This window comes from Muscardinus avellanarius (genome assembly GCF_963383645.1).
Source record: "Muscardinus avellanarius genome assembly, chromosome: 10".
NCBI lineage: Eukaryota > Metazoa > Chordata > Mammalia > Rodentia > Gliridae > Muscardinus > Muscardinus avellanarius.
The window spans coordinates 112,721,388-112,733,969 of NC_137796.1; the positions used below are offsets into that span (position 1 = coordinate 112,721,388).

At 66.1% G+C, this 12,582-nt stretch overlaps 1 protein-coding gene across 2 annotated transcripts in view; it reads right to left on the reverse strand.

Moving 5' to 3' along the window:
- Positions 1-234: 234 nt before the first annotated feature.
- Positions 235-12,582, reverse strand: part of CACNA1H (calcium voltage-gated channel subunit alpha1 H) — a gene marked incomplete at both ends in the record, with an annotated part of 52,138 nt that continues 39,790 nt past the window's right edge. Inside the window, 23 exons of one of the 2 annotated variants that reach the window (XM_080704107.1) lie at positions 235-1,257; positions 1,719-1,873; positions 1,970-2,396; positions 2,469-2,590; positions 3,483-3,561; positions 4,769-4,839; positions 5,043-5,176; positions 5,254-5,363; positions 6,231-6,382; positions 7,365-7,382; positions 7,709-7,901; positions 8,074-8,163; positions 8,714-8,839; positions 8,940-9,066; positions 9,193-9,377; positions 9,455-9,523; positions 9,594-9,717; positions 9,801-9,901; positions 10,160-10,585; positions 11,522-11,730; positions 11,822-11,912; positions 12,067-12,222; positions 12,317-12,434. In XM_080704107.1, the coding sequence (XP_080560233.1) occupies positions 235-1,257; positions 1,719-1,873; positions 1,970-2,396; positions 2,469-2,590; positions 3,483-3,561; positions 4,769-4,839; positions 5,043-5,176; positions 5,254-5,363; positions 6,231-6,382; positions 7,365-7,382; positions 7,709-7,901; positions 8,074-8,163; positions 8,714-8,839; positions 8,940-9,066; positions 9,193-9,377; positions 9,455-9,523; positions 9,594-9,717; positions 9,801-9,901; positions 10,160-10,585; positions 11,522-11,730; positions 11,822-11,912; positions 12,067-12,222; positions 12,317-12,434 (4,306 nt within the window). The remainder of the gene's footprint in view (positions 1,258-1,718; positions 1,874-1,969; positions 2,397-2,468; positions 2,591-3,482; positions 3,562-4,768; positions 4,840-5,042; positions 5,177-5,253; positions 5,364-6,230; positions 6,383-7,364; positions 7,383-7,708; positions 7,902-8,073; positions 8,164-8,713; positions 8,840-8,939; positions 9,067-9,192; positions 9,378-9,454; positions 9,524-9,593; positions 9,718-9,800; positions 9,902-10,159; positions 10,586-11,521; positions 11,731-11,821; positions 11,913-12,066; positions 12,223-12,316; positions 12,435-12,582) is intronic. The other variant, XM_080704108.1, reaches the window with a different exon arrangement.

Below are 12,582 nucleotides of genomic sequence, written 5' to 3' on the forward strand. Positions count from 1 at the left end.
AAAACCCCAAACTGAATCTATGTGGTGAAGGGGTATGGGAGCCAGAAGCTGCTCCCCACACTTTCCCGGTGCCCAGACGGGCGTCCACTTGCCTGGCCCCATGCCGATGCCTGCCCTGGGCTCCTCTGACCACGGCGGGACGCCAGCTGGGGTCCACCGATGGCCCTGCCGAGACTGCCACCGTGCAGGGCACCCCTGGCCCCAGGAGTGAAGTCCTGTACGTGCCGAGCCCAGCTACACTGGCTCCTCTGCACCCTGCCCTGGGGCCGGGGAGGCTGGGGGTGACCCTGCTGTCTGTAGAGGGGTCTGGGGAACTGTAAGGAACAGTCCCCGCCCCACCTCTGGGGTGTCCCCAGAGGGCACAGGAAGTTCTGCTTCCCGGGGCTCTAGGGGTGCTGCGGCCCCCAAAGAGGAAGCTCTGGGTTCTGGGATCACACTGTGGCCACCGTCCAAGAAAGGGTCTCCAATGGGGCCCCCCATGTCCAGTGGCTCGAAGGCAAAGTTGGGGATGGTTAGGTGCTCTGCCCGGCAGGGGGCCTGGCCCCACCGCTCCCCCTTGGCTGTGGGGTCCCCCCCGGAGCAGGGGCCCTCTGGGGGCTCCAGGCAGTCCCTGTGGAGGGCAGCCTCGCAGGACGGGGTTCTGCGCCGCAGGGTGCTGCCTGCCTCTGCGGCAGGGGGCCGGGCCGAGGCCTCGTCCTCTGCGGGGGGATCAACTGAAATGCAGGGGGGGCTCATCTTCTTCTTCCTGCGTGCCCCCAGGGCCGGCTCGAGCTCCAGGACCCGGGCCTTTGCCTCCCCAGCCTCCGGGTGGCTGTCCCCACTGCCCAGCTCCATGGAGGGCCACCTCTGTGTGTCCATCTGACCTGGCTTATCCAGGAAGCCCTGGGTGTCCACGCTGCAGAACCTGTGCAGGTCCCGCCCGCTGCTCGCCGCACCCTGGGCCACGGGGGAGGCTGTGGGGCTGTGGGGCTCGGCCGCGGGCCAGGGGCAGGCAGAACTGGTGATGTGTCTGACCTCCTCATCAGCGGGGTCCGAGGGCTCTGCCTCATCCCCTTCGGGGGCTGGCGGTCGGCCGGAGACACAGCGTGCTCCTGAAGTGTGCTTGCGGGTGCGGATGCTGGCGGGCCGTGGGGAGCGGGGAGGGGATCGCAGGGACGCCTGCCTTGCCGGGGTCTTCTCGACAGGCTCCATGGAGTCCGGGGCACAGTCTCCAGGGCTGCTCGCCTGCCCTTCCAGGGACTCGGTCCGCAGGGCCTCCTGCAAGGGCATGGGTTCATGGTGGACTAGACCTTGGCCAACACCCAGGGACCCTTCCCCATTTGGGTCCTGGGAGGCCGGGGTGGGCAGCTCCCCTAGGTGGGCCCTTGCCATCCAGGCTGGGGACACTGGGGTCTTGCGCCAGGCCATGTGAGCAGGGGCCAGGGGAGGAAGGACAGAGGCTATGGGCCAGCCTGGGTGGTCTGGGTACAGTTGAGGAGCCAGGAGCCTGCATTCCGCCACCATGGGGACTTGGGTCGCTGGGACCAGCTGTCACAGTCTGGGGCCTTCCAGGGAAACTCGGAGAACCCCCTTGGACCTGATAACCCCAAGATCTTCCTAGGACAGTAGGAAAACTCTGAGCCCCAAGGACCCAGCACCTGCCTGCCCTGGGCCTCGATTCGCTTACCCTCCACCTAGAACAGGTGGGGACCCTGGCCTGTGGCGAGGCCTTCCCCTACCTGTCTGTAGAGCGGCCGGCTGAGACTGGGAGAGCGGGGAGCCATCCGAGGAGATGGGGCACGCAGGGAGTCGCTGCTCCGGGCTGGGGAGGACGCCGTTGACGGCACCTGAAGGGAGGTGCCGGGCTCCGGGGGTGGCGAGTGGGCAGCCGGGCCTGGAGCAGGGACACCTCTGAACCCCGTGGCCGGCGTCCGCCTCCCACTGCCCCACGCCAGCGGCCGCCCTCCCGCCGCCCCACCAGGGGCCACACCTGAGGGGCCACCGCCCAGGTGGGCCTCCAGCCTGGCCTCCTGCAGCGGGGGAGGGTGGGGGCTCGTGGCGGGCGCCACGGGCCGGAACATGCAGCTGTCGCTGGGCAGCGAGAAGGCCCTGGACACAGACACCTTGCGCACAGCCAGCGGGGCGGGGGCATCTGGCCCTGGGGGGCTCTCGGGCGTCGTGGGCGGGGCGCGGGCCGAGGGGCCCTGTGCCAGCTCCAGCTCCACCTCGGCGTCCATCTCTGCGTCCTCCCGGGCTTCCTTGTTGCTCTCTTCCAGGTGCTTCATGAGCACGGCCACCACCACGTTGACCAGCACGAACTGAGCCACCAGCACGAAGGTCACGAAGTAGACGGGCGAGAGCGCGGGCAGGTAGCTGAGGCAGTGCTTGTCCTCGCGGGCACACTCACGCAGCGTGTCCTGCAGGGCGCACGTCAGGCCGCCCGCCTGCCGCCCTCCCGCCGCCCAGCGGGCCTCCCACCGCCACGGTACCTTCATGATCCCGTTCCAGTTGTCCCCGGTGGACACGCGGAACAGCGTGAGGAAAGCCATGCCGAAGTTGGTGAAGGTGGCGTGCCTGCTCAGGCCCTCGCACGGGTTGTCCTCGCTGCATTCTGCCAGGGAGAGGGTCCACTCAGCCACCGCCCGGCCTCTATCACAGCTGCCCCGGGCAGCACAGGTGGGGACCGCAGGGGCGGCACAGGCCACGTCCTGGCTTGGGGCCTAGGCGTCCACGCTGCCCAGCTCCACCTCACCCTCAGCAGGAGGTGCGGCCTGCACTTCACCTTCCCGCTTCCCAGGCCAGGTCTTTGGGTTCAGGGCCATATGGGACCGGCCAATAGGTACGGGGCCTTTTGGGGCCCAAAGAGGCCCTGGCTATTGAACCCAGCCCGGTGTTGTGAGACGTGGTGCGGTGAGAGGCCTGGGGCCCCAGGAGGAGCCAGAAGTGTCTATCCTGAGTGCGTGTGTGTGGTGCCTGAGTGGGACCACACACGGACCCAGCAGTCACAGGCTGTGACAACTCACCAGCTATCTCCCAGGCAGGGCCGCCAAGCCCTGGGAGCTCACAGCCAGCAGGGGCCCAGAAGGGACTGGGCTGCACTGTCTTGGAACTGGGTAGGGGTCTTAGGTGACAGTCCAAAGGACATGCTGCCAACACCTGCCTCCTGGAGGCCATGTGAGACCTCACGCGTGCGTTTGTGTTAGCATATATGCATTCATACGTTAGCGTTGCTTTTGCAGGTACATACTAGCACGTGTGTGCACGTGTTGGTGTGTGCATGTTGCAGGTGTGTGTGGCCCTGCGTGTGCACAGGCGTGTCATGGGTCCGGAGCACACCTCTGCACAGACGCGCCTGTGCCCCTGCTGCAGCCATGAGGCGGCTGGGAAAGGGTGTGCCAGGCGGCATCTGGCCGTGTCCCCTTGTGGCGGGCGGCAGGCCTGTGTGTGAGTGGGTGGGCGGTGGTGCCTGGGCGGAGGGTGCAGCACGGCCGCCTGGTACTCACCCAGCCTCCCAAAGAGCTCCACTCCCAGGGCAGCGTAGATAAAAAACAGCAGCATGAAAAGGAGGCCAAGGTTCCCTACCTACGAGAGAGAGGCAGGCCAGGTCAGCCGCGGGGCGGCCCAGCTCCTGTGCCAGGCAGGGCACCCGGGCGGGCTCAGGTCCTCCCGGGTCCTGCGTCTCTTCTGACTCGGGGCCCTCAGAACTCCCGTCCAGCGTCCAGGGCCCTTCCCTGTCCTGAGCCTGCCTTCCTGTCCCCAGCCTCTACTTCCCCCAGCTCTTCCACTTCGGCACCGTGGCTCGAGGCCTGGAGGCTGTCCCTGCTGGCTCTTGCCCCCTCCCCTGCATAGGGGCCACTCTGCCTCAGTCCCATGGCACGACCGCAAGCCAGCGCTCAACAGATGCAGCCCCACCAAGGCGAGGTCCTGTCTCCCCAGCGTGCCCTGCCTGGCACTCAGGCGCCCTGAGGCTCCCCTCCCTACCGCCCAGGACCCCTCCTCCCCCATGAGGGCTGGGCGTGGGGGGCCAAGCAGCACCTGGAGCCACCACCACATGGGGCTCAATGTGATGCCCAGGGTGGGCACCTGTTGGCAGGAGGAGGTGTGGGAGTGGGGCCGGAGGGCGGGCAGGCACCCGATGGGGAGGGAGTGAGCGGAGTAGGTGGGTGGGTGAGGGGCGAGTGGGGGGTCAGGGTGGGTCTGGGTGGACAGGAACATGGGTGGTGGGGCAAACGGCCAGGCTGGGTGGTGGCCAGTGATCAGATGGACTCTGGACAGGACCACGAGCTGGCTTGATGTGCAAGGGCCAGCGTGGGACGGCAGTTCTGAGCCCTCCAAGGCCCCACCAGGGTCCACAGCCCTGCCTCGGCGAGCCCACTCAGCCATCTGGGCCCCAGCTGCGGCCCTGTCTGTTGCAAGCCCATCTCAGCCCCGCTGGTATAGGGCATGGCCCTGACCTTGGGCAAGCCCACCTTGGCCATCTGAGTCCCAGCCATGGCCTGCAGCCCACAGCCACCCCACCTCGGCCCCACTGGGTCCAGGTCATGGCCCCCTAGGCTCTGCTTCAGCCTGGCTTCCAGCAGTTCCTGGCTCTGGCTGGGACAGACACCAATCCTAACTGCTGCCCTGAGACCCAGGCGACACACGCGGCCTGCTCCGCCTCGGCTGAGCACACACACATGCCCGGCCTCAGCCACAATGGGAACCAGTGAGGGAGGGGTGGGCCTGGCTTTCCCGTGGCCCCTCTGAGGGCACACAGTCCACCCCGGGCGGTACCCAGACCCTAGCCTACCTGGGGCAAGGCTTGAACCACGGTGTCCAGCAGGGCCCGCATGCCCGTGGCCATCTTGAGCAGCTTCAGTACTGGAGTTGGGAGCCAAGTGTTAGTGGTCATGCCGGCCCCAGACTGTCCGGGGGTCCTGGGCACCCCGACCCCGGCGGCTGCCTGGAAGCCGGCCCCATCCCCGCCGTGCTGGATGTCTCAGACACAAGCCAAGAGCAGGTGCCGGGCACAGGCAGGAGCCGGGGCCGGCCTGGGGCTTGAGGCAGGCGCGGCGGAGGCCTACCACGGGCAATGCGCAGCACGCGCATGATGCGGATGATGGTGGGGTTGATGGGCAGCGCCGCGTTCATCTCGATCTCCTCCAGCGCGATGCCCACGATGGACAGCAGCACAATGGCCAGGTCCAGCTGGTTCCACCTGTTGGCGGGGCCCAGGCTCAGCATGCCACCTGCCAGGGCCTGCCCGGGGCCGCCCAGGGACCCCGCCCCGCACACCTGTCCTTGAAGAAGCGCCGGAACCCGAAGGCCACAAGCTTCAGCGCAGCCTCAAAGACGAAGACGATGGTGAACACGTAGTTGCAGTACTTGAGGGCCTCGTCCAGAGACTGGAGAGAGAGGGAGGGCTGGCCGAGGTGCCCCGGTCCCTGCGCAACCCTCCTCCTCACCCCGCAGCCCACTGCCAGCCTGGCCCGTGGACAGCAGTGCCACCCTGGGGTCCACGCCCGCCACCCGGCACCGACTCTGGGCCTGTGCCAGGCTTGGGGCTTCCCCTGGGGGCTCCAACAGTGTGTGGGGGGGCAACTCGGGACGGACAGACACATGTCCCTGCGCCATTTAAGCCCCCTGCCCTGCCGGGCGCTCGCTTGTAATCCCAGCATTCGGGAGGCTGAGACCAGAGGATCGCGGTTCGCAGGCAGCCTCAGCTACTTAGGCCCTCTGGAACTCAGTGAGACCCGGTTCCAAAATAAAGAATAAAAAACAGGGCAGGGGGTATAGCTCGGAGGTCAAATGCCCCTGGGTTCCATCGCCAGACCCACAAAAAAAAAAAAAAAAAAAAAAAAAAAAAAAAGCCGCTGCCTTACAGAGCAGTTGGTAGCGGCCAGCATTCTAGCACCGCAGCTCCAGGCCAGGGAGCTGCCTCCAGGCCAGGGGCTGCGGGGGCTTCATTCCTTATTTTGCAGCACTGGGGATGGGGCCCAGGGTCATTCGATTTCCGAGCTACACCCCCGGCCCTATTTTTATTCTTTATTTTGAAACAGGGTCTCACTGAGTTGCGAAGGGCCTAAGTAGCTGAGGCTGTCTTGCAAACCGCGATCCTCTTGTCTCAGCCTCCCGAATGCCGGGATTACAATCATGCTCCCCTACGCCCGGCTCTCACTCCTTACGTAAATGAGGGGCACCCTTGGTTGGGCCAGGCCCCACCCAGGGAAGCGTGTCTGGCCCACGGGCCCGCCCCGGCCAGCGCAGCGCACCTTGGGCTGGTTGTAGTGCTCCATGGACATGGTGATGACGTTGAGTCCAATGATGAAGGTGACGAAGAGGTCCAGATAGTGGCTGGTGCACAGCGAGTGCACAGAGCGGCGCGTGTGCGAGTAGTCAGCGTAGTAGGGCCGGCGCTGGGCCTCTGCGGGAGAGGGGCCGGTGAGTGCCCGGGTCTCCCTGTGCCCCAACGTCCCCTTCTCTTCCAGGAGGCCATGCATGGAAGGGGGCCCGGGAGGGCCCGGGCTTTCCAGGGAGGCCCATGGGGTTTGCACGAGGCTGGAGGGGGAATGTCCTGGAAAGAGGCCTGTTCTAGGCGAGAGGAGGCTCCTGTGCGTCAGAGGGGTGGGCGTGCCTAGGTCCTGCCAGGCCCCTCCTGGCTCTAGGCTGGCCAGCAGTTATCTAGCCTGTGTTCGCTCTGAGCCGGCATGAGGGCTCAGGCACCTGGATGGTAAGGGAGGGACCCCAGGGCAGCCCCTCTCCCATCTCCCTGCCTGAGCCCACATGCAGGCAGAGGTGCCCCCGGCCACCAGGCTGAGCTCCCCCAGCAATCCTGCGAGGTCCTTCGTGACTGCTGTGGTTGACTGCTGTCATGATAGAAGACAAGCCCTTCCCTGGGTGTCCTCCCCGTGTGTGCCTAGCAGGTCCGTCTGCACTAAGCTGTCTGCAGCCCCCTCAGTGCCCCTAGGGCTCCCACTGGTGAGGTGCGGGCGGGCGGCCCCGCACCTGGGGACCACCTCGGCTGCAGAACCACATGCTGGGGCTGAAGGCCCGGGGCCAGGGGGAGCAGGTGCGACTGAGCAACCCCCACCCCGGACCCTCATGCTCCTCGGTCCGGCATGCCTGCGCCACTAGAGAGCCTGGCTCAGCTCAGCAGCCACGGTGGCCGTGCAGAAGACAGAGCAGCCACAGCCTGCGGGGGCTCCTGCCCCTGGGCACGGCAAAGCCACGCACACATGCGAGCTGCAAAGAGGGGCAGCAGACCGACACCGACCCCCAGCCACAGCCCTCTCCACCCGCTGGCTGTGTCCCCAGCCTGTGTCCACCCCGCCGAGCCTAGGCCAGGGCCCTTCCCCGTGCAGCGCGACTGGCCAAGGCGGGCTGGGCATGCAGGGCAGGGCAGGTACCTGGGCTGGGGAAGGTGCCTGGAAAGACAAGGACACATCTGAGCGGCAGGGAGGCCACTTGGACCTGCTGCGGGGCCCTCCCTGCCCAGCCACGTCCGCTCTGCCTCGCTGGCCCCGTGGAGAAAGAACTCACGGCTGAGCATGTCCCTCGGACAGCAGGAGAGGCCTGGGGGTCCCACCTACTTCCTGGGCCCCTCAAGTGGGGACCCCACCTCCTGCCAAGGCGGGCGCCCCAGTTGCCCGCTCCTGCGGGCTCCATGCAAGGTGGGCCGCGTGCACAGCCATTCGGTGGGGCTGCAGTCCAGCGTGGTACCGACCCGCCGCCGCCACGGGGAGCGCCTTACTCCTGCGCCTGCGCTCCAGGCGCCGCAGCCGCTTCTCCTCGCGCCGCCGTGCCTCCTCCGCCTCCTGGTGCTGCCGGCACTTGTGGAAGTTCTCCACCACCACGCCCACGAACATGTTGAGCACAAAGAAGCTGACGATGAGCAGGAAGGAGATGAAGTACAGCAGCATCCAGGGGTTGTGGTTGGTCACGGGCTGCGGCACAGAGCAGGGTCCGACTGCCCCTCCGCTGGTGACACCGGGACCCTCCCCAGGGCCGGGAAGCGCCTAAGGGAGGGGCTCGGCCACTGCCGCCTCTGGGCTGAAGGTTCCCAAGTCGCACCGGCCCCAGGCACAGATGGCCGGGATGCTGCCCAGCCCCACGCACCTGCTGGTCGATGCCCACAGCGTCCAGCCCGTCATACATGATGTTCACCCAGCCATCCTTGGAGGACAGCACGAACAGGGACATCAGCGCCTGCGGGGCAGGACGTCACCAACAGGGGGCCGCGGCCCCGCCCGCCCCAGCCAGCCCCTGCACGGGAGCGGGAGCAATCCGGGAAGGGTTGGGGATATAATGGAACCTCTCTTGTAAAGCAAGTAATCCTGTCTGTCCCTAGCAAGTCTACGAGATGAGAAGAGTTACCACACACACAGAACATTTTGCTAGACCCTTGTTAGATCACTTGGAGACACTGAAAACCTGGTGTGGCTACTATCAGTTTATTTTCCTCCTGGTTTGTTTTGTACCGCCTATGCAGGGAGATGAATAATAGCGCTGTTTTAAAAACATGGAAGCTTAAAAGGATTGTAAGTGCGGTTATTGATTGAAGTGGAAAATAAGTGAATATATTTTCCTGCTGTTTCTAGAGCAGAAATAAAAAATAAAATAAAATAGAGAAAAAACATCTTCCTAAGACAGCTTAAGATTGCTCTAGAAAATCAACATATTTAGGGGAAAAAAAGAGAAAAAACTTGAAGGAAAGCAGACATTTTGAAGGAATATCTTAAAGGGTCCGCACACCCACCTGGCCCAGGTTGTCAAAGTTGTACTTGCGCCGCACCCAGCGGTAGTGGGCAGCCCGGCACTCGGCCTTGGTGGAAATGTTCCTGGTGTCTGTGCCTTCACAGTAGTAGAACTTCCCCTTGAAGAGCTGCAGGCAGGGCTGTCACCCTGGGGCGCCACGCCCCGGCCGGCCGGCCCCCACGCACACCCCCACTCCTGGCTCAGCTCATGCCCGGGAGGCCACCCACCTGCACCCCAAGGATGCCGAAGATGATAAAGAAGGCACAGCAGATGAGGACAATGTTGCCGATGGGCCTGAGCGACGATATCAGGGTCTCCACCACCAGCTTGAGGCCCGGAGCCCGGCTGATGACCCTGGACCCGGGCAGAGGGATGCACCGTTGGCCCACCCAAGAGAGCAGTGCCGGCACAGGGCACAGCGGGTGCAGAGACCCTAGTGGGACGGGATGCACTTGGCTCCCCTCCCCCTGGCTGCCCCACCTCAGAGGCCGCAGGGTCCGCAGCAGGCGCAGGACTCGCAGGATACCCAGGATCTTGGCGCCGCCAGCTGAGGCCATGGCCACTATGATGTCCACCAGAGACACCAGCACCAGCAGCCCGTCCAGCACATTCCAGCTGCTCTGCAGGTAGGGGCGCTCACCCCATAGCAGGCCCAGGGCCACCACCTGGGGGGCAGGCGCAGGGTTGGGCATGGGGGGGGGGGCGCCGGGCGGGCCAGGCGAGGGGGTGAGGGGGGCAGTACCTTCACCATCATCTCGGCCACGAAAATGGCGGTGAAGATGTAGTTGGAGACGCTGAGGAAGGCCCGCTCCTGTGGGGAGAGGCCTGTGGGAGGGCTGCCCCGCCCCTGCCCCCCCACCCCCATGGCCTCCTCGGCTCACGGTGCTGCCTGGGTCGATGTCCGGCCTCTCCAGGGCGATGGTGACACAGTTGAGGAAGATGAAGGCGAGGACCACGTGGTCGAACATCTTGTGCGCGATCACCTTCTGGCAGGAGAGCCGCAGCCTGGGGAGCCGGCGGGGCGTGAGGCGGGGGGGGGGGCGCCCCGCGTGGCTGGGTGGGGCAGGCCCTGGCGGGGAGCGCCTCACCTGTTCTGCGGGGAGAAGAGGTACAGGGCCCAGGCCTCGCGGCTGCGGCACCACTGGGGCGTGTAGGGCTCCAGCACCTTGCGCAGGCGGAAGCAGCAGCTCTGAGGAGAGACAGGTTTCCTCAGAGCCTCTGGCACTGGGAGTCCACCACCCAGCCTGGGTCTGGCTCAGGGCTTCACCCATCGCCGCAACAGGAGAGTGAGTAGGCGGGCTCCACAGAGCGTGGCACCTGGAGCCCGCGACCCGCTGCCCCCGCATCCCCCATGAGAGAGGCACCTGGGCCTCACCTCAGTCCTGGAGTCATTCCAGAACAGGGCTGTGGGCGGCTGTGGGCCGGGCCGGGTCCCTGCCCTACTCACGTCCTCCACGTCGTCGTCAAACTCGGCCGCGCCCTCCTTGTGGCTGTCGATGCGCAGGAAGAACTCCCCGGGCAGGGCTACCGTCTGCCCGTTGCAGTCATGGAACTTGGCAGGCAGGAGGGTGGCTGGCCGCAGGGGCCGGAGGTCCCGTGTGCCTCGGTGGTCCAGGGACTCGGCACGCCGCAGCGGGGTGGCGCGGGGCCCAGGCGAGGCGGCCCTGTCCCGTGTGCCCGTGCTCGGCCTGCCGTCCTCGGCCTCGTCGTCCGCACCGCCCTTGCCCTCGCTGGACAGGAGCGACTCCCGCTCCCCGCGCTGGCCACGGTGCTTGAGGCTGGGTGCGCGGCCCAGGCTGTTCCAGCTTGAGCGCCTGCTGCTCCAGGCACTGCCGGGACCCCAGTGGGCGCAGGGCGAGCTGCGGAGGCTGGCCTGGGGCCGGGCGCGGGGTGTGAGCAGGCGGCCAGGCCTGGGGCTCCCTGCCGCGGGGCCTTTCCCCGGGGGACCAGGACATTTACAGAGCACTTGCTGTGAGCTGTGGGTCGTCTGGCCTGGAGACGCCCACAGGAGACACCCCGTGCAGGCCCTGTGGTGCCTGAGATGGGCCCGGGGCCACTGATGGTGCGGGGGCTTGCCCAGAAGGGCGTGTGAGGGCCAGCCCAGGCCGCTGTGCTTACTTGTGAGCTGTTTATGGACTTGCAGAGAGAAAGTATGACCACTATTCTAGGGCATAAGACTGGCCCTGGCCCAGGCCTCCGGCAGGCTCAGTCCTCTGTGGGTTCCGGGCTCACAGGGGTCTTACTCTCCACCCCTGCCAGCTTATCCCCGTCCAGCTCTCGGGGACTGTGGCGCATGGCTGCGATCGCCGTTCCAGTGGCTCAGGCCCCGGCTATCGTGTGGACGTGCCCGTTTAATCCCGTCCACTGCTCCCACCACATCGGCCCCCTCTCTCCCTATCTGCCCAGCTGGCTGTACCCTGCCCTGCCCACTGAGCCCCCTTGGGTTCTCAGAGGCCGGCTTGGCCATGTCTGCTGGGGCAGTGTCTGCAGGAGCTCTGTGGTGACCACGCGCTCTGCTCTCAGCCACCCTGTCTCACAGGTGGTTCTGAACACTCGCCTGGCTGTTTCTGTTCTGCCCGTGAGATGCTGGCTTTCTGCTTCACCTCACTTGGAAGGCGCACTGCCAGCTCACACTCCGCGGGCACCATAAGGGACCGTGCGCCGGCTCCTCTCCAGCCGCTGCCCCAGCTTGCACCTCAACCTCCATCTCCACCTCATGCAGGGCTGGGGTCCCCCCGGGCGGGTGTGCGGGACTCGCTCGGCTTAGGGGAGGCAGTGTCCGAGGGCCATGAGCAGGGGCAGTTCCTACCAGAGACTTCTGGTCTGCCAGCTGGGGGTCCCCGGAGCTGCTGCTCCCGCGCCGTGAGTCCAGGAGGCCGTGGGCTGTGTCCAGGTGCGGGGAGCCCTTGGGCGTGGGTGTGGGTGTGGCTGCGGTGTGCAGGATGAGGGGCGGAGGCAGGCTGCCTCGGCCTTCTAGGTGCCCGTTGGGGGTCACTGCCAGTGAGCACATCTTCATCTCTGGGGCAGAGTGGATCCTTGAGCTGCCAGGGGGACCCTTCCCCAGGCCCACGTACGGGACCACCCAGCCCCCACGTGCCCCCCCCCCCACCTGTGGCTCTCAGGTCTCTCAGCTTGTCAAACTCCTCCTCAAAGTGGATGGATGTCTTGTCCTCGTCTGTGTCGGACCTGTTGGCGTCACCCTACACACCAAGACACGGGGCAGGCGTGAGGCGGCCACGACAGGCACTGTCTACCCACAGAGGGCCACCAGCTCGGACGGGGCGCGGACAGGGGGCTGGGGTGACGCCCGGTGAGGGGTGGCGCCCACAGGCCTGCCCTCGGGTCCTGGCTCACCTCTGCCTGGAAGCCTTCCACCAGGATGGCCACCAGCAGGTTGAAGAGCACGTAGTTGCCAAAGGTCATCAGGGCCACGAAGTAGAGCGCAGCCCAGGAGGAGGTGGAGGCCATGCCATTGTACAGCACCACATTCCAGTCCTCCTGCGTCAGGATCTGCGGGCGCACATCCTCACAGCTGCAGGTGGCTCCGGCCGCAGGACGGCCTGCGTGGCCCCGCAGCCTCGGGGCTCCCCTCCCCGCACCCTACCTGGAACACAGTGACGATGGCCCAGAGCAGGGAGTCGAAGTTCTTCCTGTCAGGGACAGTGTCGCCCGTGTCTGTCTTCAGGCTAAACTTGCAGCCGAAGAGGTGCATGCCCAGGATGCTGGGGACGGAGGCAGGGCGCTGGGTGGGGGCAGCAGGACGGGACGGATGCCCCGGCTACCTCGGCTCCACCTGGCCCTCCCTGACACCACACTGCAGTCTTAGAAGGACAGATGCCAGGGCTGAGCCCCCGTGCTGTGGGTCAGAGG